At 51.4% G+C, this 26,927-nt stretch overlaps 1 protein-coding gene across 1 annotated transcript; it reads right to left on the bottom strand.

Moving 5' to 3' along the window:
- Nucleotides 1–721: 721 nt before the first annotated feature.
- LOC128850798 (ubiquitin carboxyl-terminal hydrolase 36-like) lies at nucleotides 722–8,050 on the bottom strand. The gene is made up of 15 exons (XM_054055813.1): nucleotides 7,453–8,050; nucleotides 7,158–7,379; nucleotides 6,372–6,482; nucleotides 5,956–6,058; nucleotides 5,283–5,350; nucleotides 4,805–4,875; nucleotides 4,474–4,556; nucleotides 4,175–4,286; nucleotides 3,758–3,898; nucleotides 3,459–3,559; nucleotides 3,127–3,208; nucleotides 2,645–2,926; nucleotides 2,329–2,456; nucleotides 1,547–1,776; nucleotides 722–1,011 (listed from the first exon to the last, which is right to left on the bottom strand). Exons 1-15 carry the CDS (start codon nucleotides 8,048–8,050, stop codon nucleotides 722–724), a joined length of 2,622 nt encoding a protein of 873 aa, XP_053911788.1.
- Nucleotides 8,051–26,927: the final 18,877 nt, after the last annotated feature.

Below are 26,927 nucleotides of genomic sequence, written 5' to 3'. Positions count from 1 at the left end.
GCAAAGCGGGAGGGTGAAGGGAAAAGGAGGGTGGGAGAGCCAGGGAACGAGGAGGAAAGGCAGAGGGGAGGGGGTGGGGAGGGGAGTAGGTAAATAAAAACTCCATTGACACTCAAAGGGGGGGAGGGCGGTGGGTACCAGCCCTGTCCAGATGGGAGGTGGAGAGAACGAACAATGGACAGAACCGCGCAGGGAGCTCAAATCTGACGTCTCTGGCTGGCTCCCTTGGCAGGGGAGTACTGCTTCAGAACCACCGCTGGTTTTTCAGTTGCTGGCAGGGAGATGTTCTTTTCCTAGTCCATTTCATCATTCCTTTAGTCTTCTTTAGGCGTGCAAAGGCAGGAGGTGTCCTGGGGTCAGAGCACAGGGTTTTCTGTCTCCCTGCAGCCAGAGGGCTGGACCCGCGCTGCTGTTCAGGGAGGAGGCAACTCCGCATCTCTCCAGCTTTGGCATCGCCTCTCCCACTCGCCCCAGGGGATGCGCTGCCCCGAGAAGGCTGACGAGGCCGCCTCGCTTCAGGGATGGCACAGCCATATACTTTGTTCATGGAGTCCTTAAGTAGTTCCTTCGCTACGTGGGATGCTTTGCAACTCCCAGGTGGTGTGCTGGCCTCATGGTCTGGCTGGGGGCTCTGGACAGCTGTGGAGAGCCTGGCTCCATCGCCAGCCTGGTGTTGCCAGGCACATATTGCTGCTGCATAAACAGAAGAGACGCTAGCCCCTCACCTGCCCGAAAAGCACTCTTTTGACTCCATTCTCCTCCTTTTCTTCTTCTTCCCCTCCTTCTTCTTGAGCTCTGCACCCAACTCCTGGCAGCCTGGCTCCTTCTGGCCACCACTGGCACTCTTGCCTGCCTCCTCCTCCCCCGTGATGGACACCGAGTTCCCGGGCGTGCAGCTCTTCTTTCTGGGCGGGCTGGAGGTGTCATCTTCGCCATTAACAGACTGAGCTGGAGGGCTGCCGTCTGCCCTATGGTGGCGCTTTTTCAGCAGGGAGCTGAGGTCCCCAAGGGCTGATAATTTGATGATGATTTTCAAGGGAGGCTTTTACGGATTCGGCAGTTTCAGCTCAGATGAAGATGTGCTGAAAGACAAGAAAAGATGCAGACATGGTCTGAAAGCCAGGCCCTGAGTAGGAGCCCCTCCCTTCCTCACCATCCCGAGATGCACGAGCACAGCACTCAACTGCTGCCATCTCAGCCACAGAATCTAAATAACACCCTACTCTAGGGCAGCAGCTACAAGCTGCTGTACAAACAGAAAAGACTCTAGCCCCTCACCTGCCGGAAGACAGAGCCCTTCTCCTCCTCTTCTTCTTCTTCTTCTCTTTCTTCTTCTTCTTGTCCTTCTTCTTCTTCTTCTCCTTCTTCTTCTTCTTCTTCTTCTTCTTCTTCTTCTTCTTCTTCTCCCTCTTCTCCTTCTTCTTCCTCTCCCTCTTCTTCTTCTTGTCCTTCTTCTTCTTGTCCTTCTTCTTTTTCTTGTGCTTCTTTTGCTCTGCACCCAACTCCTGGCAGCCTGGCTCCTTCTGGCCACCACTGGCACTCTTGCCTGCCTCCTCCCCCGTGATGGACACCGAGTTCCCGGGCGTGCGACTCTTCTTTCTGGGCGGGCTGGAGGTGTCATCTTCGCCATTAATAGATTGAGATTGAGGGCTGCCGTCTGCCCTATGGTGGCGCTTTTTCAGAGGGGAGCTGAGGTCCCCAAGGGCTGATAATTTGATGATGATTTTCAAAGGAGGCTTTTCTGCATTCGGCAGTTTCAGCGCAGATGAAGATGTGCTGAAAGACAGGAAAAGATGCGGACACGGTCTGAAAGCCAGGCCCCGAGTGGGAGCCCCTCCCTTCCTCACCATCTCGAGATGCACGAGCACAGCACTCAACTGCTGCCATCACAGCCACAAAACCTGAATTAGACCCTGCTCTAGGGCAGCAGCTGCAAGCGCACACGATGACCTGCCCCACGCCAGCCCCACACAGAGCACACGCTGTCCCACGGGGGACAGGGAAGGAGCAAGTGTTGCTGCAGCACGTGCCGATGGCAAAGGTTACAAGGGAGACCCAGAGGAAGATCTAGACCAGGCTGGTGCCTCCTCATCCCAGGGGACACCAGAACATGGCGAGGGCTTGCAAAACTCCCTCCCACCCTGTGCTAACAGTCAGAGGCACCGCCCTGCTTCCGGGATCCAGAGCGAGCCCTGACAGCCCAGGAGAACAGAAGAGCCGGCTGCCAAGATCACTCCTGGAGCCAGCTGCCAGGCCAGGCAGTTGCTTCATGGACTATCGGAAGATTGCTACTGGCCTTGCTGCCTGGGAGCAGCTGGCACAACTCACCTCAACTTGCCAGAAGGCTGGGAAGTGGAGTCAGGGTGGGTGGTGTCCGTGGGGTGCATCTGCTCTGGAAGCTGCAGCTGAAGTTGTGTGCAACGGTCATCTCTGCTCACCGCCTCCGGAGTGCTGCCCTGTAGTTATGGACATGAATAAAAACTTGGTGGTCTAAAGAAGAGATTCTGTAAGCCAAGAGGAGAAAATGAAAAAGGGGAGCCCAGAGAAAGGGGAGGGGGACAGGCAGCCTGGGGAAGGAAGTGAGAGGTGGCAGAAGAAGAATCAGAAGGTGCCTACTGAAGACTGGGCAGAAACTCAGACTCACCTTTTCAGCAGAGAGTGCCAGCTTCTTGGCTGCTGGTGGTGATGTGGAGCTGCTCTGCTCCACAGCACTGACGGCCAACAGGGACCTCTTCAATTTAGCCCGCCTGGAGTCTTCTGGAGCAGGTGGCTTGACCCCAGGCACAGCAGAGAGGTACTTTCGGAGCTCCTGCAGCAGCTTGGAGGCAGTGGGAAGCTTTGGCCCTGTACTGCATGTTCTACAGGGCACAGACACCCCAACCTCCTCCTGCCCAGACAGCTTGTTTGCAGGCTGCATCTCGGGTTTCTAGACAAAGAGAAAGACAGACAGAAGTTCAGTGAGGAGGGAATTCAAGGGGCACGGCTCACCCAGGAACCCTTGGCTCAGCAGGGTCTCTCCTGCAAACGGTCCTCCCTTGTGCCCACCTTCCTCCAAAGCTGCAACCCCTGCCCTTGCAGAGTGGACAGAGTGGCAGCAGCTCCCAGGAAGCGAGCTCCGGGACTCACCTGGCCCATCACTGGCTGGCTGGGCGCGATGGACACAGCCTCGGCAATGGGTTCCTCAAAGCTCTTGCTGGTGCCGGGTGTTCTGGTGAAAGCAGAGAAGCGCATGTGTTAAGTGTGAGGGGGGCGCCTGCAACACTCTCCTCAGAGATGCACAAAAGAAACAAGGAGGTGAGCTGCTCTTGACCTAGAGTGCTTGATCCACAAGGGCTGGACCTCTCCCTGCCTCCCTGCTCTGAGCCAGCTCCGTCCCACACCCTGGCTCGTGCTACCAGCCCTGTCCCAAATGCCGAGAGCAGTGGCCAGTGGGGCTGGGAGACACCGGGTGCTCTCACCTCACGTAGAAAAGCACATAGGCCTGCTGGTTCAGGACCACCTTGAGGTTGGTGAGGCAGACAACAGCATCATTCATTTGGTACCACTGCCCATCGCTGGCCTGCAGAAGAAGAGAGAACGGGGTTGGGTTGCATTTGGGGACCTTCCTGGCCTGAAGAGCAGCAGGAACGGCGCCCAGTGGCAGAGCTCTGCTCCACAAAACCCACAGGTGGCTCAGGGCTAGGAAAGGGGATTTGGCGAAAGAGAACCCACCGGCACCCAGCCCAGAGCAGGTGCCAAGAGAGCGCACTGGGCTCACCTTCACGTAGCAGTAGTAGTGCCCTGAGCGGCAGGAGTACCCAGAGTGCACCAGCACGGCGTAGAGCTCGTAATTCATCGGGTCCCCTTTGTCCTCTGACAAGTAAGGTCGGATGTCCAAGACCTCAGGGTATGTCACTTCCTGTGGAGAGACGACATCTCAGGAGCCCGCACAACAGACCGCTTTCTTGCCGGAGCAACAGCTCAGCTGTCCTCCGAGTCCCCTGTCTTGAGAGAGGAGGGCTCGCTCTCCCCGGGCAGAGGTCACAGTGAGCAAGACACCAGGACCAGCTCAACTACCACTGCACAGCTGGAGAAGGGCTGCAGCAGAGCTCACACCGTGCACCTCCCACCCTGCTCTGGGCCACAGGGCCTTGGGCCAGGAGACAGCCCCAGCTCTGCAGTGCCAAGTACTCACCTTCTTGATTTTGCCTCCACTGAAGATGGAAAAGCGCTTCAGCGAGACTATAAGAACACTGGAGGCTCGGTGGATGCTGAAGCGTTTGATGGCTTGCACTTTGGTCTTGCACCTGCACAGAAAGAGCTCGAGCTATTCCAGCTGTTCCACGGCAGATGGAACTGTGATTGCCAGGTGGTTGCCAGCCCTGGCCAAGCGGCTCCAGTGAACGCTTCCATGGCCACGTACCTCCCGGTTTAGCCATGGAGCAGGTAGAGAAGCCCTGCCTGCTTCCCCCTGGCACAGGCCCACACACTCACTTGTCACACATGTAGGCGTTCTCCTCGCACAGCATCTCTGGCCTCACAAACAACTTCAGTGCCTGCTCGATGCTTTCAGCTTCCTGCAAGGACAGAGGAGAGGTCAGGGCACGAGCGGCCTGTCCACGCGACAGCCTGGCTCCCTTCCCAGACACTGGCCCAAGAGACAACACACAGTAGGAGGCAGCGTAACAACAGCATCTGCTTCCCTGCTGCCTGCACTGGGACTTGACAGCAGCAGGTTAAGGAACCCTGAGGCACTAACGGTGCAGCTGCCACAACAGCCCCTCCGAGAGCTGAGCTCCTCCCCATCGCCACCCTGACACAGTACCTCAATCTCCACCGCCAGGTCCAGGAAGGGTTCATAGGTGTCCGAGGGCCAATTGCACGCTTTGCACATCACTGCAAAAGAAAAAGCCATGAGCACTCCCTGACACAACGCCAGCACCCACCACCATCTCAGCACAGCGCAGGCAGTGCAGGATTCCCCCTCTCCGCCTTTGGGCACCAGGATTCACCACCTGGCAAGGACGAAGGCCGGCAATTCCACTTTGTGTAGGGGCAGCAAGAGTTGCCAGAGAGCTGGCAACACGGGTTCCTTTGCTGGTGGCAAGGAGCTGGGGACCCACAGCCAACAGCTTTTGCCATCTCCACCACAGGCATCACGGCCCGCAGGGATTGCACGATGGACCAGCTGCAGCTCCAGATAACTTACACATACTTAGTAATTTTCCCAAAAGATTTTTCCTGCAAGGCTCTCGGGGAAGCAGCAGCCCCGACAGCTACAGGCCCCGGCAGCCAGCACTCACCACGCGACCGCAGGAAGCCACCAAAGATCTGGTGAACCAGCGTTGTGGTCTGGCTCTGCTGATCCAACCTAGAGACAGCAGCACCGTATCTCACACCGCCCCTCCGCAACGGCCACCCCACGGGCCACCGCTGTGCCCTCAGGACACCTCCCCGCTGTGTTCTGGCCAGCAGAGAGCTGGCAGCAGGCGAGTCACAGCCCCTGTCACTCTGCTCCCCGCGTGGCACAGCTCAAGGGGTGGCACCAGGCTGCTCAAAGCAGCACAAACCCCTGCCTGGAGCTCTGCGCTGGGCACTGCAGGCAAAGGCAACGCAGCTTCCCGCGACACAGGCCTCCCAGGAAGCCCTCCCACCCGCAGCCACAGAGACGGGGCTCAACTAGGAATCACACCTGGATTGCTTGGCACCTGGGACAGGATCCTAAACCCAACGCACCCTTAGGATTTGGTGAGAGGAGCTCAGCTATGCTGGGCCAGAGGAGTCAGGGCAAGGGAGCAGGCAGACAGCAGCCCAGAGCTGTGTCACCGTGGGGCAGAGCTGCGCCCCGGAGGCAGCACCTCACTCCAAGCCAAGCCGGGGGACACGTTCACCCCACAGTCCCCTCCCACAGGCACACGGGAACAGTGAGGGGACAGCAGAGAACAGCAGCATGGGCTGTCAAGGGGCCCCACGTACTCGGTACAGCCATCCAGGCAGGCCCTCTGCATGGCATTGATGGTGAAACTCAGGAACTCATGTGCATCCTCCTGGCGGCCTAAGCGGATGTGCGTGGCAATCTCTGTAGGAGAGGGAGGATTCAGTCCCAGCACGCGCTCCAACACAGGCAGGCCTTCCTTTTCTCCCTCCCTCCTTCCCTTCCTCCCTCTCTCCCTCCCTCAGGGCAGGGAACATGGGGCTTGAGCCCCCTCAACCCAAACCAGATGTCAGACTCAGGCTGGCCACGGGAGAAGCCCCACGCAGCCTCTGGCAGGCTCCAAGCGTCAGCTCTGAAGAGCAGTCTGCCAAGACCTGTCCTGATCTCAAAGGTTCTGCTCCTGCATCGCTCACTGTTGCCCTGCATGGCTATGAAAGGGGAGCACAGCTATCCTTACTCTTGATGTTTCTGACGAAGGACGTGGGCTGTATTGCGCTGCCGCTGCTACTGAAAACCTGCAGTATGTGCTTCTCCATAGTGCACAGCATGCAAAACTCCCCTTGCTGGCCTGAAGCAGGAGAGAAGACGTTGGGGACAGAGCCAGGAGAGATGGAGGCAGTCCACGGGACGGAGGATCTCTGGTCCAGTACAGCTCAGCCACACTCCGTCTTCCCAATGAGCTTGGTGCTGTGGTGCAGTTCGGGGCCATCCTGGCTTTGCAGGGAGCAGCACATGCCACCCCCAGCTGACGCAGCCCCAGTCGCAGCACCGGCTGCTGCAACATCCCAGGCGGGACAACATCCATGTGGATGGAAAACAGATCCCAGGGCCAATCCCACCAGAGCCTTAAGGACAGGGCTGGAGCGCCGCAGGCTCCCCTTTGTCACAGCTTGGAGCAGTGCGCACCAGGACACCCCCTGGCAAAGTCCCCCAGAACCAGCGGCGCCTGTCGGTGCGCCGTCTTCTGCCCTGTGGGTGACTTCACGCAGTCCCCACAGGCAGAGACTGCTCAGCCCCCACAAAGCCAGCAGGTCCCATTGGACCAGTCTTAGTCCTGGGTATGCCCAGCAGAGTCAACGCCTTCCCAGACAAAAGGAGGCACAGCTTGGCAATGCTGCTGTGGCTGCGAAAAGTCAGATGGACACAGGAACGACCTCTTGATGGAGAAACGAGGCAGGAGGGAGCAGACAAGGCACGTCCTGACACCCACACACCCTCGCCAGAGCCACTCCTCCCCACTCACAGGTCCGGCTGTGCTCCCTGGACAGCAGGTAGTTCGCGAGCGGAGGCGTGTAGGTGAGGCACTGCACGGTGGAGTTGAGGAAACACGTGTTCCCCAAGTTTTTCAGCCCAGCGCCGATCTGGTGGGTCCGCTGCCACTGCATGGAGAGGCGCTCCACGGGGAAAAGCACCTTCTTTGGCAGAGGGATCCCGTCGCCTTGCATCCCTGGGACATGTTCGCTGCCTGTGGGGAGAGATGGGTGGTGAGCGGCGAGGTGTGGGCTGCAGGGAGGGCTCCCCTCGCCCTCTCTACATACGTTGCTGGGCAGGCTCAGGGCTGTCAGCAGCCTCCTTGCAGGGGCTGAGCAGCTCGTCCTTACCCTGCAGACGGTTCAGCTGCTCGGAGGTGCTGTGCTCGATGGGTTCCACCTCCATCTTCTTCTGCTGCGGCGCCTGGAACGGCGTGGCCAGCTCCTGGTGCAGCTCTCGCCCATCCTTGCCGAACTCCAGATGCTCCTCGATGGCGATGGCGCTGCCCGGCGGCTGCGGGGAACGGAGGGGTCGGTCGAGCGGGCGGGGTGGGCGCCAGAGCGTTCCGCTCCGGGGCGCTGCGTCCCGTGGCCACGGCAACGGACCCGACCTCTCGCCTTCCCCCGCGCCCCCCGGACGCCCCATCCGGTCCCCTCCGCGGTCCCCGAGCGCCTCCCGCCCCGCCCCCCCCCGCCCCTGCCGCCGCGGCGCCGTCCCGGCCGTCCCGGACCGCCCCGCTACGCTCACCGATCCGCGTCGCCGCCGCTCCGCGCACGTGTCGCCGCTCCGCACGGGAGACCGGCGCCACCGGACCCGCCCCGTGTCCCCGCGCTCCGCCTCCCGGGGTGGAACGGGGGCGGAACGAGGGCTCACAGGGGGCGGCATCGCGCTCCTCCCTCGCTCCAACGAGGGCACAGCCTCCGCGCTCCTCCGCCTCCCGGGGCGGAGCCCTCGTGCTCCTCCTGCCGGGGTGGGACAGAGGGAGGAACAAAGGGAGAACGAGGGCAGAGCCTCCGCGCTCCTCCGCCTCCCGGGGTGGAACGGGGGGAGGGACAGAGCGCGCTGTCTCCTCGCTCCTCCGCTCAGGGGGGAACGAGGGCGGAACGAGGGCGGAGCCTCCCTCGCTCCTCCGCTGGGGTGGGAACAGAGGGAGGAACAGAGGGCAGAGCCTCCTCGCTCCTCCTCTCGAGGGCGGAACGGGGGCGGAACGGGGGCAGAGCCCCCGCGCCTCGTCGCTCCTCCTCTGGGACGGAACGAGGGCGGCAGCTGCGGATCCTCTGCACTCCTTTTGTCGTCGATTGAGGGTTGAACCTCAGCGCTTCCGCGTATCTCTCGCAAATTCGCCAAAGGCCGTCCGAGAGCGGGAGCTCAGCACTCCTGCGTCCGGGACGCTCCACCTCGAGAGGCAGAGTGAGAGACGGTTGAGCGCGTCCCCGTCGCCAGGGCAGCGAGTGGGCGTGGCCGCGACTGCCCATTGGCTGAGAGGCCGAGGGGGCGTGGCCAGGATGCCGAGTCTGGTCTTCCCATTGGCTGTTGTGCGGAGGGGGGCGGGTCCAGGCGAGGCTGTTCGTACCCATCGGGACCCGTTAAGCACGGGGTGGGGGGGGGAGGGGCGGACATCCAGCGTCCCTTCATCCCCATAGTGGCCCTGGCAGCCCGGTTCTCATTAAGCCCTATGATCGTGGTGGTCCCCGTTAATCCCCGTGGTGGGGGACTGGGACCCCGTTAAGCTTCACGGTGGCCCCGGCAGCGCAGTCCCTGTTGAGCCCTGTGTTAGAGGGGGGTCTCATCCCAGTAAGCCCCACAGGAGGGGGTTCAGTCCCCATCGAGCCCTGTGGTGGCCCTGGTAGCTCAGTCCCCATTAAACCCCGCAGCTGCCACTGCCCTCCCCACCGCGTTGGCTCCCGTCCATCCCTCCCCACATCTACAGCCCCATCAGGTCTCCCCCCTGCCAGTGCAGAGCAGGAGAGTGATGAATTCCGGCTTTCCTCACATTTTTTTCTGACCCAGCTTTAATTCCTAGAGTGAAGCTGGCCAGATTTGTTCACAACTTCCAACTCTTCCACACTATTAAAGCCACTTTTCTTTTCAGGAAAGATTGGAGTCTTTTCAAGATATTTAATTTCATTAAAGCCATCGTGGTCCCTGAATGCTTTTTACATGCTCACAGAACACTCGAACATCTTCACTTCCTCCTAACACCCTGGAAAAACAAGGCAAACTGGAAATTCTCCAGCTCCTGTCCTAGCTCCAGCAGAGCAGAGGCTGTCCATGCTGCCGGTCAGGCACCAGCTGAACCTCTCCAATGCCAAACTCACCACCCTTGCTCTCCTTCACCCGGGTCACATCCACATCTCCTCCCAACCAATGCTCACAGCCTCCTCAATCACAGTAAGGGATTAATACGCTCACAAGGTATCGCTCCAAGCGTTTGGTCCTGTCAGTAATGGTTTTAAGTGCTTGGTTAGTGGGTCATTCGAGTGTTACTTTGCAAAGTCTTTTTGTGTAACCTGGTGTTATCAATTCTGATTTTACTGGACAAATATAAGCTATGGTTTATATGCCTTTCCCAGCTGTGTATGTCATCCAAAGCAGTTGTGTTGCTCAATTAATACCATTTCAAAGATTGTATTAGCGAAAATAGGCCTTCAAGTTGCACCTGAAAAAATTCAAACCTGGAACTATTTTGAGTGGAAAATTTTGAATGCCATCATTGAACCTCAGCAAGTCAAATGGCAAACAGCACGTGAGATGTGTTCACCTGATTCGTGTCAGTGTGGAGCAATGCTGGGACCACAGGGTGACGTGTAATTTTTAGCCATTCTGTTTGTCCTTGTACAATGCAGACTTGGGGAGAGCAGGATGGGGTGTATATGGTTCCTATTTGGGGAAAAAAGGGGTCTGCTGTGTTTTTCTGTTCAACCTCTTTGTGTTGCACAAAATTACTGTTACTGCACATGGGTAGTAAAGGGCTTGGTTGTTATATAGAAGATCTCTCGATCACCGGAGAAGCTTCTAGAAGAACTACTACGCCTGCGCAACCCAGGGGTGGAGAACTTGTAGGGGAAACACGTCCATTAGGAATATGTAACTAAAGCTAAGTCATAAAAGAAGTTGCCTTGTATTGTCGGGTGTGCGTCGTGGTTGAGCAGAGACTCCCGGCGCACCCAGCGCTGTTTGCTTGCCTTTACTTAATAAATCGTGGACTTTGATTGGAATCCTGCTTTGGTCTAAAGTATTTATCACATCATAGAAGGCCAAACATTGGTAAACATTCTCTCTGCAAGGAAACGGTAGAGCGACCTTCCTGTACCTGAAGGGGCTACGGGGAAGATGGGAAGGGACTCTTTAGCAGGGAGCACAGGGATAGGACAAGGGGGAACGGTTTGAAGCTGAAAGAGGGGAGATTTGGATTATAGAGAGGAGGAAATTCTTTCCCGGGAGGGTGGTGAGGCACTAGCACGGGTTGCTCAGAGAAGTCATGGATGCCTCAGCCCTGGAGGAGCTCAAGGCCAGGCTGGATGCGGCTTTGAGCAACGTGAGCCATGCAGGTGTCCCTAACGCTGCCTCCCACGGTGGAGAGGTGAGAACTGGATGGTTCCTCCTGACCCAAACCATTCCAGGACTCCGGGAGATGCCCTGAGGCAGCGGCCGCCGCGCGGCGCCACGGGAAATGGAGTCCCCCCAGCGCGCCCCGACGGCGCAGAACTACAGCTCCCGGCGTGCCGCGCGCCGCCCCTCCCCCCCGCCCCCTCAAGGCGCGCCCTCCCGCTGGGGCCCATGGCAGCTGCAGTCCGAGCCCGGGGGCGCCCCCTGCCGGCCGTGTGCACCGCGCTCCGGCCCCGCTGCCCGGCTCCCTCCGCGGGAGGCGGCGCCCGCGCTGTTCGCGAACGCGGCGGGTCCCGCTCGCCGCGGGGCGAGGAGAGCGCGGGCGGCGCCTCTGCCGGGGAGCGGAGCCGGCGGCCCGGCCCAGGACCGGAGCAGGGGGCGGCCCCTCCTCCTGCCGAGCCGGCCGAAAGCGCCGCTGCCCGCACCGGACATGGCGGCCGCGGCGCCGGAAGCCGCCCCGGAAGCCTTCCCGTCGCTCCCGTGATGCCCCGCGGTGGCGCCCGTTCGAGCGGCGGCGCCCGCCCCGCGCCGAGCAGGAGGCGGCTTCTCCCCGGCCCTGGATGGCCGCGGCGGGGCGAAGCAGAAGCGAGCCGGGGGCGGCGTGTCCTCCGGGGCGGGTGCCGTTCCCGGGCGCCGTGTGCCGGGAGAGCGGCTGCCGCTTCGCCCGCCACCTCCTCAAGCCCGTCCTGTAGCGGCGGCAGCAGCTCCCGCTGCCCTCACCCTGTATCCAATCTTTTTGCCTGTCTCTGAACCTGTCCCCATTCTCTCTGCCTGTATCTCACCCTGTCTGCGATCTCTCCGCCTGTACCTCACCCTGTCCCTGTCCTCTCTGCCCATATCTCAACCCGTCCCGATTGTTGCTGCCCATATCTCACCCTGTATCTGATCTCTCTGCCTGTGTTTCACCTGTTCCCGTTCTCTCTGCCCATATCTCACCCTGTCTCTATTCTCTCTGCCTAACCCTAACCCTAACAATGACCCTAACCCTTAAACATTTTGTCTGAAAATCATCACCCATTTGTGTGCTTTGTGGCGCCAGCCCCGCAGTGTGGGGTGGTCCCCACTAAGCCCTGTGGTGGGGGTGACTCCGTCCTGTTTAGCCCCGTGGTGGCCCTGGCGGCCCAGTCCCCGTTAAGCCCCGTTGAGGGGGGGGACTGGGACCCCGTTAAGCTTCACAGTGGCCCTGGTGGAGCAGTCCCTGTTAAGTCCCGTGTTAGAGGGGGGGTCTCATCCCCGCTAAGCCCCATAGGAAGGAGATTCAGTCCCCATCAAGCCCTGTGGTGGCCCTGGTAGCTCAGTCCCCATTAAACCCCGCAGCTGCCACTGCCCTCTCCACCACATTTGCTCCCGTCCATCCCTGCCCCATTTACACCCCCATCAGGTCTCCCCCCCCTGCAGGGAACCCCTGCCAGTGGAGAGCAGCAGAGTGATGATAAGGAGCTGATAAGATGAGCAGTTGGGGTTGAGGGCACTTGTGGGTAAGCTCATAGATCCTGGGCTGGGAGCAGCAGTCAGGAGCTGTTCAGAGGGAGCAGGATGAGGACAGTGGCAGCAAGACAGCAGCACCATTGGCCTCTCTGCAGCTCAGCATCCTGGGCAGAGCTGAGGGCTGCCACTCCTGCCTTGGGCACAGTGTTGCGGTGTGCGGCCCGCAGAGACCATGTCCAGGAAGCCGGGTGCTTTCAAGGTATTTCCTCCAAAGAGCTCTGGAGCACAAATCGGAACTTGTCCTTTGTGCTCCTGCATGGGTGGTGAGTTTGGCCTCGGAGAGGTTCAGCTGGAGAATTTCCAGTTTGCCTTGTTTTTCCAGGGTGTTAGGAGAAGGTGAAGATGTTCTAGTGTTCTGTGAGCATGTAAAAAGCATTCAGGAACCACGACGGCTTTAATGAAATTAAATATTTTGAAAAGACTCCAGTCTTTCCTGAAAAGAAAAGTGGTTTAATAGTGTGGAAGAGTTGGAAGTTGTGAACAAATCTGGCCAGCTTCACTCTAGGAATTAAAGCTGGATCAGAAAAAAATGCCAGGAAAGCTGGAATTCTGAACACTCAGCAATGAACCTGTTTGTATGCAAAAGTCTCTCTCATTAAGTAGAAAGGAGGAGTGAGGAGGAAGTGAAGCGTTGGGTATTTGCTACAAAGCAGAGCATACCGGGATGGGGAGTGGGGCAGTGGCAACTCTCTGGATGTCCACCCTGCCCTGGGGGGGCAGGTCCTTTTCCCTTGGTCTTCTCTGCTCCCAAGGGTTAAAACAACTGTGTGACAGCCCTGCCTTGCACGTGGCCTGGGTATCCTGCTGCACCCGCTGTTGTGGCTTGATCCTGCCTGGTTCTCAGTGCTGTTGTCCTGGGGACTCCTGCAGCAAAGATGCTCTGGAACAGGACAGCATCTCAGCCCAGGATGAGCAGTACCCTTGCCAGCGAGTACCAAGAAGTGCCATAGGTTTTAATTCTCCCCTTGACTGCCCCGAAGCGATTCCTATAGGATTCGTGGGTGGGTGATAGGTCCTAAACCCCCTGCAAGACACTCTTACGGGTAACCAAGGGCTGTAGGAATTGCCACAATAAAATTCCTGGATGGGTCAGACAAAATCGAAGACCCAGGACCAGAAGAAAGGGAGCAAATTACCAGATATACCCCCAGAAAGTCCATTAGGAATAATGATTAGGAATTGGAATAAAAGGGGCCCCAGAAAAGGAAAAAGTAAATTAAAATTGATTCAATATTGTATGACTGAGTGGCCAAAGGAACCTTTAAAACCACATGGTTTTTGGCCTATTTTTGGATCTTTTGAAGACTGGATTTGTCAGGCTTTAAATATACATGTTAATTCAAAGGAACCTTTTAGTCAGGAGGAAAGTGATTATGCAGGATTATGGATTAGGACTTCACGTCCCTTTCCAGCCTCAATACTTACATTAAAAACAGATGAAAAGTTTGAGGAAGAAGAGGGAGATAGGAATGAAAAAGGAAGGGAAAAAGAGGATAAATGGGAGCCACTGGATAACTTTCCACCTCCTCCAGCGGCTGTAGTATCTCCACCAGAGTCACCGCTACCCCTGCCTCCACCACCAACAGCACCAGAATGAGATCAACCTCCAGCTTTATGTACAAGAGTAGGACTGCTGCATCTGAGGGAGCTTCTCTATATCCCTTACGAGAGGTACCCCTTGGAGGTAATCAGGGAGGCATCGGGTTTGTGGCAGTCCCATTAAATACCACAGATGTAAGGAATTTCAAGAAAGAAATGGGGACCCTACTAGATGATCCCCTAGGAGTAGCTGAAAAATTACACCAATTCTGAGGTCCCAATACTTATACCTGGGAAGAAATACAATCCATTTTAGGGATTTTATTTACTGCCGAGGAACGGGAATGATTAGACAAGCTAGAATGAGAATTTGGGAAAGACAGAATCAGGCGGGACCCCCAGGAGATCAGAAATGGCCCAATGTGGATCCTCACTGGGATCACCAACAACCCCTAGGAAGGCAAAATATGAGGGAGCCAAATCCTGGGGAGATATAAGAAGGAAATTAGAAAAACTTGAAGACTGACAAGAAAGAGGATTAGAGGAGTTACTCAGAGAGGCCCAGAAGGTCTATGTTAGGAGGGATGAAGGAAAACAAAAAGCGAAAGCAAAAATTTTTGTAGCAGCTGTGACAGAAAGTCAGGAAATTAAGACTGTGGTTGGGGAGAAAAGGGAAAAAAGAATAGAACAGGCACCCAGGGGACAGCCTCAGAGAGAGAGATTCACAATTCCCATCTGTTACTACTGTAATAAGAGGGGACATGTTCAGAGGAACTGTTGTAAGCGAGAAGAAGATGAGAAAATGTTCAAAGAAGAATAGGGGTGTCAGGGGCTGTATCTTTTGGGGACTCCAACATCAACAGAGCCCTTGATAAAATTATTAATAGGTCCCCATAAGGAGGAAGTTTTATTTTTAGTGGATACAGGAGCTGAAAAATCAACCATCCAAACACTTCCAAAAGGAATAGAGATAGGGAGGAGTTATATGTCAGTAGTTGGGGCAAAGGGAGAACCCTTTAAAGTACCCATCCTAAAGGATGTAGAAGTAGAAACAAAAGAGAAGATTTGTTTCAATGATTTACTTTTGCTTCCTGAAGCAGAATACAATTTATTGGGAAGGGACTTAATTTCGAAGTTAAACTTGAGCATCCAGAGTCAGGGGAACAAACTGCAGATTAAATTGTATACTTTAACACAGGAAGATGAAGAAGCCATTAACCCCTTGGTATGGTATAAAGAAGGGGAAACTAGAAAACTAAAAATGGAACCCATAAGTGTTCAAATAATAGATACACATCGCCTGATTAGAATCAAGCAGTACCCTATACCCATGAAGGGTCGAAAAGGATTAAAACCTGTGGTTGACAGACTTTTGGAAAAAGGAACTTTGGAACCATGTATGTCTCCTCATAATACACCCATACTCCCTGTAAAGAAACCAGATGGGTCCTACAGAATGGTACAGGATTTAAGGGCTGTAAATCAGCGGACGATTACTAAATTCCCTGTAGTGGCAATTCCTTACACTTTATTGAGTCATATTTCTCCCAGGCATACTTGGTATAGTGTAATAGATTTGAAGGATGCTTTTTGGGCCTGTCCTTTAGAGGAGAGATCCAGAGATTATTTTGCTTTTGAGTGGGAGGACCCTGAAACAGGACGAAAACAGCAATTAAGATGGACGGTATTGCCACAGGGGTTTACAGAGTCACCCAATCTATTTGGGCAGGCTTTAGAGAAAATTTTACAGGATTTTACATTACCTCAGGGGGTAAAATTATTGCAATATGTAGATGATTTATTAATAGCAGGAGAAACTGAGGGGGAGACTCGAGGAGCCACCGTTAAACTCTTAAACTTTGTAGGGGAGAAGGGATTGAAGGTGTCCCGATCAAAGCTACAGTTTGTAGAACAGGAGGTAAAATACTTAGGACATTGGCTGAGTAAGGGAAGGAAGAAGTTAGATGCTGACAGGGTATCTGGAATTTTATCCTTAAGACCTCCAAAAAACTAAAAAAGAAGTTCGGCAAATATTGGGATTATTAGGATATTGTAGGCCCTGGCTTGAAAATTATAGTGAAAAGGTAAAATTCCTTTATGAAAAGCTAACGAATAACCAACTCAGGTGGTTCGTAGAAGATGACTGGAAATTCGAGGAAATAAAAAAGACATTAATACAAGCCCCTGTATTGAGCCTCCCAGACCTAGAAAAACCTTTTTATCTTTTTGTGAACACTTCGAACCAGACAGCATATGGAGTTCTTACTCAAGATTGGGCAGGAGTGAAAAAACCTGTGGGGTATTGTTCTAAGTTACTTGATCCAGTCAGTAGAGGATGCCCTGCTTGTCTCCAAGCTTTGGTTGCTACAGCATTATTAATAGAGGAAGCTCGGAAAATTACCTTTAGTGCTCCTTTAAAGGTGTATACCCCACACACATGTTAGAAATGTGTTACAACAGAAGGCAGAAAAATGGTTAACGGACAGCCGGATCTTAAAATATGAAGCAATACTGATAGACTCCCCTGATTTAGAACTGAGGGTGCCTTCTGCTCAGAGTCCAGCACAGTTTCTGTTTGGAGAACCATCGGAGGAGGTACAACATAATTGCTTAGAGGTAATTGAAACTCAGACTAAGGTGAGGCCAGACTTAAGAGATACTGAATTGGAAAAGGGAGAAGCGCTGTTTATAGATGGCTCCTCTCGAGTGGTGGAAGGGAGGAGAAAATCGGGATATGCCATAGTTAATAAGGATCTAGAGCTTGCAGAATCAGGACCTTTAAATCCCTCATGGTCAGCTCAAGCTTGTGAGCTGTATGCCCTTTGGAGGGCTCTGGAATTATTAAAAGGAAAAAAACGGGACTATCTTTACAGACTCTAAATATGCTTATGGAGTGGTCCACACTTTTGGAAAAAGTTGGGAAGAAAGAGGCTTAATTAATACTCAAGGGAGAAATCTAATACATCAAGAATTAATAGTGAAAATTTTAAAGGCGTTAAGAGAACCATAGCAGTGGTACATGTGAGAGGACATCAAAAGGGACTAGATTACCGAATCAGAGGAAATAACCTAGCAGTTAAAGAGGCTCAGGAAGCAGCCCTGAGGACTCAAGTCGCTAAAATTAATGTAGTACAAACGCAAGAAGACATAAGCAAAGAAAGGCGACAGGAGACAGGGAAGAAGTTTACTCCTCAGGAACAGGCAAAATTGGAAAGGATAGGAGCTAAGCTAGAACTGACTACTCCTGTAGAATTAATGGACAGGAATATTTTTGGAGTAATATGTAGTGAATGGGAGGAGGGCCAGTGATTTAAGGGCAAAGTGTACTAATCCAAGAAATGGTTTAGTTTTTTTGTATATTCACTGTGGGAACCAACACCCTCCTATGTAACCTGCTGTGGGTTAGGTTTTATTGTTGTCAGCTTAACCAGAGAGTGTTTTTTGATTAAAGATTACTCCTTGAGAAGTTAAGGAAGAGGGCAAGACCGGAGGGGTGCTGGTGGTGTGGCTCAAAAAGGGTCTGCCAAGGGCTGCAACCCCTTCGGGCTGTGACCGCCGATCACTATGGACTCTTCTAGTCCTACTTGGGGTAAGCTCCTGGACTCGGGTTATGGCAAACAACTGTAGTCAATGCGTAGTAACTACTAGGAGGGGACGAGTAAGCTCTCAGACCTTGGTTTATCACACTATTTATGATAGTAAGGGCCAAAAAATGGGAAGTTGTATTCATAACCTAACCCAATATGCTCTGTGTAGAGAAGGGAACAGAACTGTATGTTATGATCCAAAAGAACTCCCCTATCAGTATTGGATAGAAATAAGGACAAATTCTGAAGGAGGTAGATTGATTGGAACAAGTAAAGTTATAGCCAATTTAAATACCCCAGTGTCAGTGACTTTTGACGCATGTGACGCTATTGATGATGATCCATATTCTAATTGCGGAAACATGGGCTGGAGAAAATATTATAGCAAAAGTGAGAAGTATATATGCCCCAGGCCTAAGTTGTCACCACCCTCCAATTGTTATATCAGTGATTTAGGTGAGATTGCCAGGAGCTATTACTATTGTGGAGGGACTGGATGGAATTGCGCCTGTTGGAGTACAGCTCCTAGATGGGGATGGCCTCAATAATGCAGGGGTACCGAATTAAAAGCAGAGATAAAAAAGGGATTGGCCCTCTCCAACTGCACAGCTCATTCTTGTAACCCTGTTAATCTGACTATTTGGAATCCAGAACAATGGAAACAGCAAGATGTAAGAATTGGACTATTGATTTATGGACCTGGAGAAGATCCAGGAGCTGTCTTACAGATAATAATTAGAGAAGAATCTAGAGAGTCAATACAACATCGGTTATTGTTTAATCCATTTTATCATGAAATAGAGACAGGAGTAAAATATGAAATCCCCACGGTTGCTAAGAATTTATTTGTAAATCTGGCTGAAAACATTGCTAAGTCATTGAATGTCACTAATTGTTATGTTTGTGGTGGGACAAATCAAGGTGAACGATGGCCACGGGAGGCTATGGAAAGTAACATTAGTGATCCCCGAGTATGGAAAACAATGGGAAAAGGTAATAGGAAACAACAATGGATACTCCAAACAAGTATAATTGGGAGGAGTTGTTGGCAAAATTTAAAAGAAGACGGAAAACAAGGAGGTAATCTGGAGTGTGAAGGAGGTTACCTATGGAATGAAACTCAGAATAAATGGGATGAGTGGGGAAACCCACTGAAAATGAATGGGCAATTTAAAAATTGGACCAATGGGAAAAACATACCAAAGGGCTGGCCAACTCCCGAAGGACATTATTGGATTTGTGGTAAACTAGCCTATGCATATTTGCCAAAAAATTGGGTGGGACCCTGTGTATTAGGAACTATAAGGCCAAGTTTTTTCCTGTTACCTATAAATCGGGGAAAGCGATTGGGGGTCCAAGTATATACTGAAGCTGACGAGTTAAGAAGGCGCCATAAACGAAGCCTACAAATTGGAAATCGGAAAGACAATGAATGGCCTCCTGAAAGAATTATTGCCTACTATGATCCAGCTACATGGGCAGAAGATGGGTCCTGGGGCTATAGGACACCAATATATATGTTAAATAGAATAATTAGATTACAAGCTGTAGTAGAAATAGTTGTAAATAAAACTGGAGATGCACTTGGACTAATTGCAAGACAAAACACCAAGATGAGGACTGCTTTGTATCAAAATCGCTTAGCTTTAGATTATTTGTTAGCACGAGAAGGGGGTGTTTGTAGAAAATTTAACCTTAGTAATTGTTGTTTAGAAATTAATGATGAAGGAGAAGCTGTACATGAACTAATAAGAGAAATGAAGAAAACTGCACATGTCCCAGTTCAGACTTGGAATGGAATCAATCTAGGAGGATATGGGAAAGCTTTATAAGTGATAACTGGCTTACTAAAATCGAAATAATAGTATTGGGGATATGTGGAGGACTGTTAATAATTCCATGTTTAATACCTTGTTTTACTAGACTAATACACTCGGTTATACAAGGAATGCAGATAACTGCAATACCATTGATCCAGAATCAAGGAAAGAGGGAACTCATTCCCTGATGATATTAAAGGCAAAAGAAGATCCAGAGTTGACACCGATTAGACAAATATTGACTCAATTAGAGGCAAAGACATGAATCAATACTACAGAAAAGAAAATGGAGGATTGTGAGATGTGTTCACCTGATTCGTGTCAATGTGGAGCAATGCTGGGACCACAGGGTGACATGTAATTTTTAGCCATTCTGTTTGTCCTTGTACAATGCAGACTTGGGGAAAGCAGGATGGTGTGTATATGGTTCCTATTTTGGGAAAAAAGGGGTCTGCTGTGTTTTTCTGTTCAACCTGTTTGTGTTGCACAAAATTACTGTTACTGCACATAGGTAGTAAAGGGCTTGGTTGTTATACAGAAGATCTCTCGATCACCGGAGAAGCTTCTAGAAGAACTACTATGCCTGCGCAACCCAGGGGTGGAGAACTTGTAGGGAAAACACGTCCATTATGAATATGTAACTAAAGCTAAGTTCAAATCTGGAAATAATGTAGCTAAATAAAAATTCAAATCTGGAAATATTTTGAGTGGAAAATTTTGAATGCCATAATTGAACCTCAGCAAGTCAAATGGCAAACAGTAGTTAAAGTGATTTACAAAAGCTCCTGGGAACAATCAATGGAGTTAAATCTTATCTCGGTATTACTAATGCAGAACTAAGTCCATTATCTGATCTTCTTAAGGCAGACTACTCTTAGGAGTGAGGCATAACAAACTTTGGGCAAAATTGAAAAAGCCATCACTCACAGAAAAGCCCACAGACGACTCGATGGTCACCCAGTATATTTGGCTTTGTTACTCTGTGTCAGGCATTCGGTCTAATAGCACAATTAGTACCTTTTAAAAGTAAAGCTCCCCAAACTGAAAACAAAGAAAGGGCAAGTGGAGGCTTTGGATCTACAGACAGGACAAGAAAAGCAGATAACATGGGCATTAGAAATTCAAAAACCAAAACCACCATTAAAGGTGACATTGATATTAGAAAATCAAACAATCCAAATAACTATGTTGGTGGATACCGGTGCGGATGTCACTGTCATGGCAGAAAAAGACTGGCCTGAAGGGTGGCCACTGGTCAGTCCTCAAGGGTTTACAGAGACTGGAACATTTTAGTTATTGACTTAAAGGACTGGTTTTTTTACTATACCTATCAACCCCAGCAACAGTGAAAAATTTGCCTTTTCGGGTGCAACAACAAACAGACAGGGACTGGTGTAGAGATATCAATGGGTGGTGTTACCACAAGGGATGAAAAACGCGCCAACAATGTGTTCACTTTATGTTGACCAAGCCCTACAAGGTTTTCGGAAAAAATATCCACAGCTATTAGCGTATCATTATATGGATAATATAATAGTGGCAGGGAAAGATAATTTGGAAAGGTATAAAAAGGAATAATGTGACATGTCGCAAAAACATCAACTGCAAATCGCACCAGAAAAGGTGCAGTGTTGCACCATGGATGTATTTGAGGTGAAAAATTTTGAATAAAACCATCAAACCACAAAGGGTATCATTTAGAATTAACATCCAAACACTTAACGATGTGCAGATCTTGCTGGGTAATATCAATTAGATAAGGAATTTGATAGGGGTAGAAAATCAAACGTTGTTACCTTTGTTTGAGTTGTTAAAAGGAGATATGGATATATTAGCACCAAGGAAACCAACAAAGGAAGCAGAACAAATGTTGGGAAAAATAGAAAATGCAGTAAGCAACAGACACGCACATCGTGTAGTATATGGGTGGCCTGTCGATTTTTTGATCATCAATAACGCTTATCAGCCTGTTAGGTTAATAATGCAATAGGTTGAAATCAATTTGGACAAATTAAATTATAAAATGGCAATTTTTATCTAATCAGCCATCAAAGATGATTGTAACAAGAGTAAAAATGTTTGCACAATTAATTTATCTGATCACCCTGAATCAATACATCGTCAATTGAAACAGTTAAAGGATTTGATGAAACAATTACAACATAACAATGATCCAGATTGGTTAAGGCAGTTGTTGTCTGGATGGGGCATCAGAGGTTGGCTCCAAGAACTAGATATGAAAATTGGAATCATTTTACTGGTGATCACGGTGACTTTAAGGATAATTCCTTGCATACTACAATGTGTCCAAGGAATGATAAAAACCCAGTATCAACAACTACACGCTCTAGTTGTCGAAGAAAAGAAGGGGGGAACTGTAGAAACATATTATGTTAACGAAGACCACGATGCCCTTGAAGGACCATGAACAGTGAGGTAAGAGGAAACAACGGAGAGCAACAGTAAGCTATGGCTGTATGCCCAGAAGCTGAGAGGGAGGTGTAAGCTAGAAAAGTAGAAATCATGATAACTTAGGGGAAAAGCATGTAAAATATGCAAAGCTAACTAACCAAGCAAGCATTTGATCTTCACGTGACAGTATTCATTATCCAGTCGCTATGGCTTAGTTGTTTAGGATATGTAAATGTGTACCAATCACTGTAAGAACTAGCTGCATGACCCCAGGGAAGATATATAAGATGCTATCTGAACTCAAATAAACCCTCAACAACTTGATCACATTGATCTGCGTGTTGTCCATTTTTCTCCTGCACCTCAGCTGTAGCTGCAGCATCCTAACCTCTCCCCGGTGCACCAGGAAATGGCAGGAAATTCCAGCAAAGAGCAGGAAACTCTCTACAGTGTGGTTTCTGAAATCTAGAACCTCAGCTCAGGGGGGAAATCAGGCATTTTAGGAACACTTCAAGCCTAGACTGCTGAAAGTAAAAGAGGAGCTTATGCCCTCCTACAAACTGAGATCTGCCAGGTACATCCAGGTATTCCGGCAGCAGGCACGTGACAGACAAGCATGGGAAAAGGTGCTCTCAATACCAGAGGCCCGAAAGCCCCACGCAGGATGAAGCTGTTTCTAAGCTAATTTTCTTTCGAGGAAAGAAACGGAGATAAAAATCTAAGGCAAAAGTCAAGGAGGGGAATCCCGGGGGGGGGAGGAGGGGGAATGCCGGGGGTGGGGGGAGGAGAGGAGGGGAATGCCGGTGACGGGGGGGGGGGGGGGAGAGGAGGGGAATGCTGGTGAGGGGGGGGGAGAGGAGGGGAATGCCGGGGGTGGGGAGGAGAGAGGAGGAGGGGAATGCGGGGGGGGGGGGGGGGGGGGGGGGGAGGGAAGGAAGGGAATGCCGGAGGGGGGGAGGGGGATGAGGAAGGGAATTAAAAAGAACACGGGAGGGTATGAGGGAGAATAAGAGGGGGATGAAGAGGGTGATGGGGGAAGAGTGGAATGAAGGGTGGACGGGGATGAGGGAGCACAAAGGGAAGGGGGTGGGGGAAATGAGGGAGATGCCGGGGGATGAGAGGGACGAGGGGGAGCTGAGGGATGGGGACAGGCAGGAGGGAGGGGGGAGCAGGGCTGGGGGGACGGTGACCCTGCGGGGCCCGTGAGGGCGCAGCCACTGAGCTCCCAGGGCACCCGGCAGCCGCGCTCCCCGCTTACCGGTGCCGGGCGTTGCCCCCCTCCTGCCGCCCTGCGTTGCACTGCGCTCTGGACCGAGGGCCACGCGGCCTCGTGCAATGGCCAGCGTGGGCCGGGGCGTGGCCTCCAGGAGACCCCGCCCACCCCACCGGCCCAGGGGCCTGCGAGGAGGGGGCGGGGCCTCGTGAGGAGGAGGAAGGGGCTCGAGGAGAGGGCGGGGCCTAAATGTGACTGAGCCACCAGGGAGAGGGGGCGGGGCCTCGTGGAGGGGATGGTGCCTCGTATGGGGAGGGGGCTCGGGGGCGGAGCCTCGGGAGGAGTAGCGGGGCTCGGGGGCGGGGCCTAAAGGGGACTGAAGCTCGAGGGAAGGGCGGAGCCTCGGCATGGGGGCTGTGTAGTACTCTCCAAGGTCTCGTTGGAAGGTGGTTGTGGAAAACGGGGAAGAATGGTTGGCTTCTCGCCAGGAACCAATGCCAAATAAGGCCATGTAATGGAATGGTGGAGCTCCTCACAGCCGAGCCGAGAAGCAGCTCGGTTTGAAAAAATATGGTATAGGAAAAAATCCTATTGAAAAAAAAAAGATAGTTTTCCACTATTGAAAACTAAAGATGTGGAGATTTGAACTGTATTCGAATTCCCTCCTTTCTTTATAAGTGCTACTCAAAAACTGGAGGTGAGACCACAAGGTGGTGGTTTTAAATAGGTGATAACTGCAGAAATTTCCTGAAAATACTGCTGGGCAATAATAATGCCTTTCATAAATTATTTATAGTGCAGTTCAGCTGTCGGCTACAAACCATTGTGAGATGTCCTTATCTATATCTCACACTCAGATGCAGCATTCTTACAGCAGATACTTATGAAGACAATTTAAAGATGGCCCTGAATAACACCAAGTGAGGATTTTGCACTGATAGAAGTACCCCTTTAACGAACTGCATTTACCACAAGAATAACACCGTGATTTAACATAATCAGCTCTAAATTACAATGTTCCCACAGTATATGTAGATAAACCAGGACCATTAATTCAGATTTTCCAAACTATCAGACATTTGCATCTGGTAAAAAAAAAAGGAGGGGCTGTCTAAAGAACTATAGAAACTGTGTTTACCCAATTTAGCAATATAAAACTACGCAGTTAAAAATGCCTTGATGGGCACAGATCTAAAATGAACCTTTAATACAAACAGCAAAATCCCCATCTCTGCCGTAATGACTTATTTGATCCATATTTGCATCTACTTAGACCAATTACATCATTAATAATGCTTTCTATAAGCCAGTCTGTTAATTTAAAAATACCAAGTAATATATTGGTTGCTTTCTTCCTTTAGCTGTTTATCATTTGGAAAAATGAAATATATTATAATGAAAAATTTAAATCATAAATAGAAGCAAACATTTATTTTAGGTTTTCAAATGTCAGTCAACACATGCCCCGTCTATGCAAGAAATAATTGGAAAAAAGAAGGCCATATCTATTTTTAGTGTTTTACTACCAACGTTCTGAGAGGTATAACCATGACTTCAGGGAGACAGACCTTACTGACATATCTGTGAGAATATTTTGGTACCTAGAAATCCCTGGGGACGTTATCTGCCAATCCTAACAGGAATTATTAGATCCCACTATGGGCATAGAGCCGTGACACGCTCTGGAGCTGCTGCACGTTCCACACGCCTGATCCTCAGACACAGGGTAGCTTCAGAGTTCAATCATCTTTCTTCAGAAGGTATGATTCAGAAGGATGGTAGCCCTGAGGCTCCCAAAAGAATCTGCAAGCCTTCTGCAGCCCTCAGGTATTTTGGAAAACACAAAATTCAACTTAAACCACTTTGATTTATCCAAAGTCCTTAATTTTGCATTCATTTTTAGGCACGCAGTTAGCGTTAGCACTTAGCAGTACTTGCTTTGATATCAGTTTAAGAATCCAAATAATAAACCCCAGACTATTAAAATAAGGAAATCATTAACTTGACTACTACCATCGAGACTAAAACTCACAAATGAGATTATCCAAATGGCAAAGAGATGCAGAGAACACGCTGGACAGTCTTTAATAGCAAAGAAAGTTGTTCCTTCTGTTTACAAATCCAAGAGTTAGAGGGGCAGATTGAGGCTCCCGTGATCCAAGAGGAGGCGGTTAGAGACTTGCTTGCCCAGCTAGACGCCCACAAGTCTATGGGGCCGGATGGGATCCACCCAAGAGTATTGAAGGAACTGGCGGATGTCCTTTCCAAACCCCTATCCATCATCTTCCAGCAGTCCTGGCTGACTGGGGAAGTTCCACTAGACTGGAGGCTGGCTGATGTTGTGCCCATATACAAGAAGGGTTGCAGAGAGGATCCGGGGAACTACAGGCCTGTCAGTCTCACCTCAGTGCCAGGGAAAGTCATGGAACAGGTGATCTTGAGTGCTATCATGAAGCACATGCAAGAGAACCGGGTGATCAGGCCCAGTCAACATGGGTTTACAAAAGGCAGATCTTGCCAAACTAACCTGATCACCTTCTATGACAAAATCACTCGACTCGATGGGGGAAAGGCTGTGGATGTAGTCTTCTTGGACTTTGGTAAAGCCTTTGACACAGTTTCTCACAGCATTCTGCTTCAGACACTGTCAGCCTCTGGCCTGGACAGGCGCACACTCTCCTGGGTTGAAAACTGGTTGGATGGCCGAGCCCAGAGAGTGGTGGTCAACGGAGTTAACTCCAGCTGGAGGCCAGTCACAAGTGGAGTTCCTCAGGGCTCAGTACTGGGTCCAGCTCTGTTCAATGTCTTTATCAATGACCTGGATGAAGGCATCGAGTGCACCCTTAGCAAGTTTGCAGATGACACTAAGCTGGGAGGAAGTGTCGATCTGCTGGAGGGTAGGGAGGCTCTGCAAAGGGATCTGAACAGGCTGGACCGCTGGGCCGAGACCAATGGGATGAGGTTTAACAAGGCCAAATGCCGGGTCCTGCACTTGGGGCACAACAACCCTATGCAAGCGCTACAGACTGGGGAAGAATGGCTGGAGAGCTGTACGGAAGAGAAGGACCTGGGGGTGCTGGTTGACAGCCGACTGAACATGAGCCAGCAGTGTGCCCAGGTGGCCAAGAAGGCCAACGGCATCTTGGCTTGTATCAGAAATGGGGTCACCAGCAGGTCCAGGGAGGTGCTTCTCCCTCTGTACTCCGCGCTGGTGAGACCGCACCTTGAGTACTGTGTTCAGTTCTGGACCCCTCACCACAAGAAGGATGTTGAGGCTCTGGAGCGTGTCCAGAGAAGAGCAACAAAGCTGGTGAGGGGGCTGGAGAACAAGTCTTACAAGGAGCGGCTGAGAGAGCTGGGGTTGTTTAGCCTGGAGAAGAGGAGGCTGAGGGGAGACCTTATTACTCTCTACAACTACCTGAAAGGAGGTTGTGGAGAGGAGGGAGCTGGCCTCTTGTCCCAAGTGACAGGGGCCAGGACAAGAGGGAATGGCCTGAAGCTCCGTCAGGGGAGGTTCAGGTTGGATATCAGAAAAAAATTCTTCACAGTAAGAGTCATTGGGCACTGGAACAGCTGCCCAGGGAGGGGGTCGAGTCGCCTTCCCTGGAGGTGTTTAAGGAACGGGTGGATGAAGTGCTTAGGGACATGGTTTAGGGAGTGTTAGGAATGGTTGGACTTGATGATCCAATGGATCCTTTCCAACCTTGTGATTCTGTGATTCTGTGATTCTGTGGACAGGCAGCAGGACGTGGCAGCAATATTTGAAGGTACAGACTAACCCTTCCGCAGTCTGAATGTGATATTCAAGGCGGCCAAGAACAACCGAATGAGAATTAGTTCAGCTCCAGATCCTAAAAGTGATGCTAAGAGCACACAGACACCACGGACACAAGTAACCATCCCCGGGTAGGAAAATCCTGACACGCCTTCAGGCAGCGGCGCAAACAGCGGAGGGGCTCGACGAGGAAAACAGTCTTGGGACGACCCAGCAAAAGTGTTGCACACTCCCAGATCTTGTGATTTCCTCCCTCCGAGTAACAATAATGGCACTTTGTGCAGGTCAGCAGGTGGCCCGTGCTTCCCCGCAGCTTGGG

The sequence above is a fragment of the Cuculus canorus genome, unplaced genomic scaffold (genome assembly GCF_017976375.1).
Source record: "Cuculus canorus isolate bCucCan1 unplaced genomic scaffold, bCucCan1.pri scaffold_79_arrow_ctg1, whole genome shotgun sequence".
NCBI classification, from domain to species: domain Eukaryota; kingdom Metazoa; phylum Chordata; class Aves; order Cuculiformes; family Cuculidae; genus Cuculus; species Cuculus canorus.
Note: the sequence above shows the minus strand (reverse complement) of the source record. Positions and strands in the feature narration are given on the sequence as shown.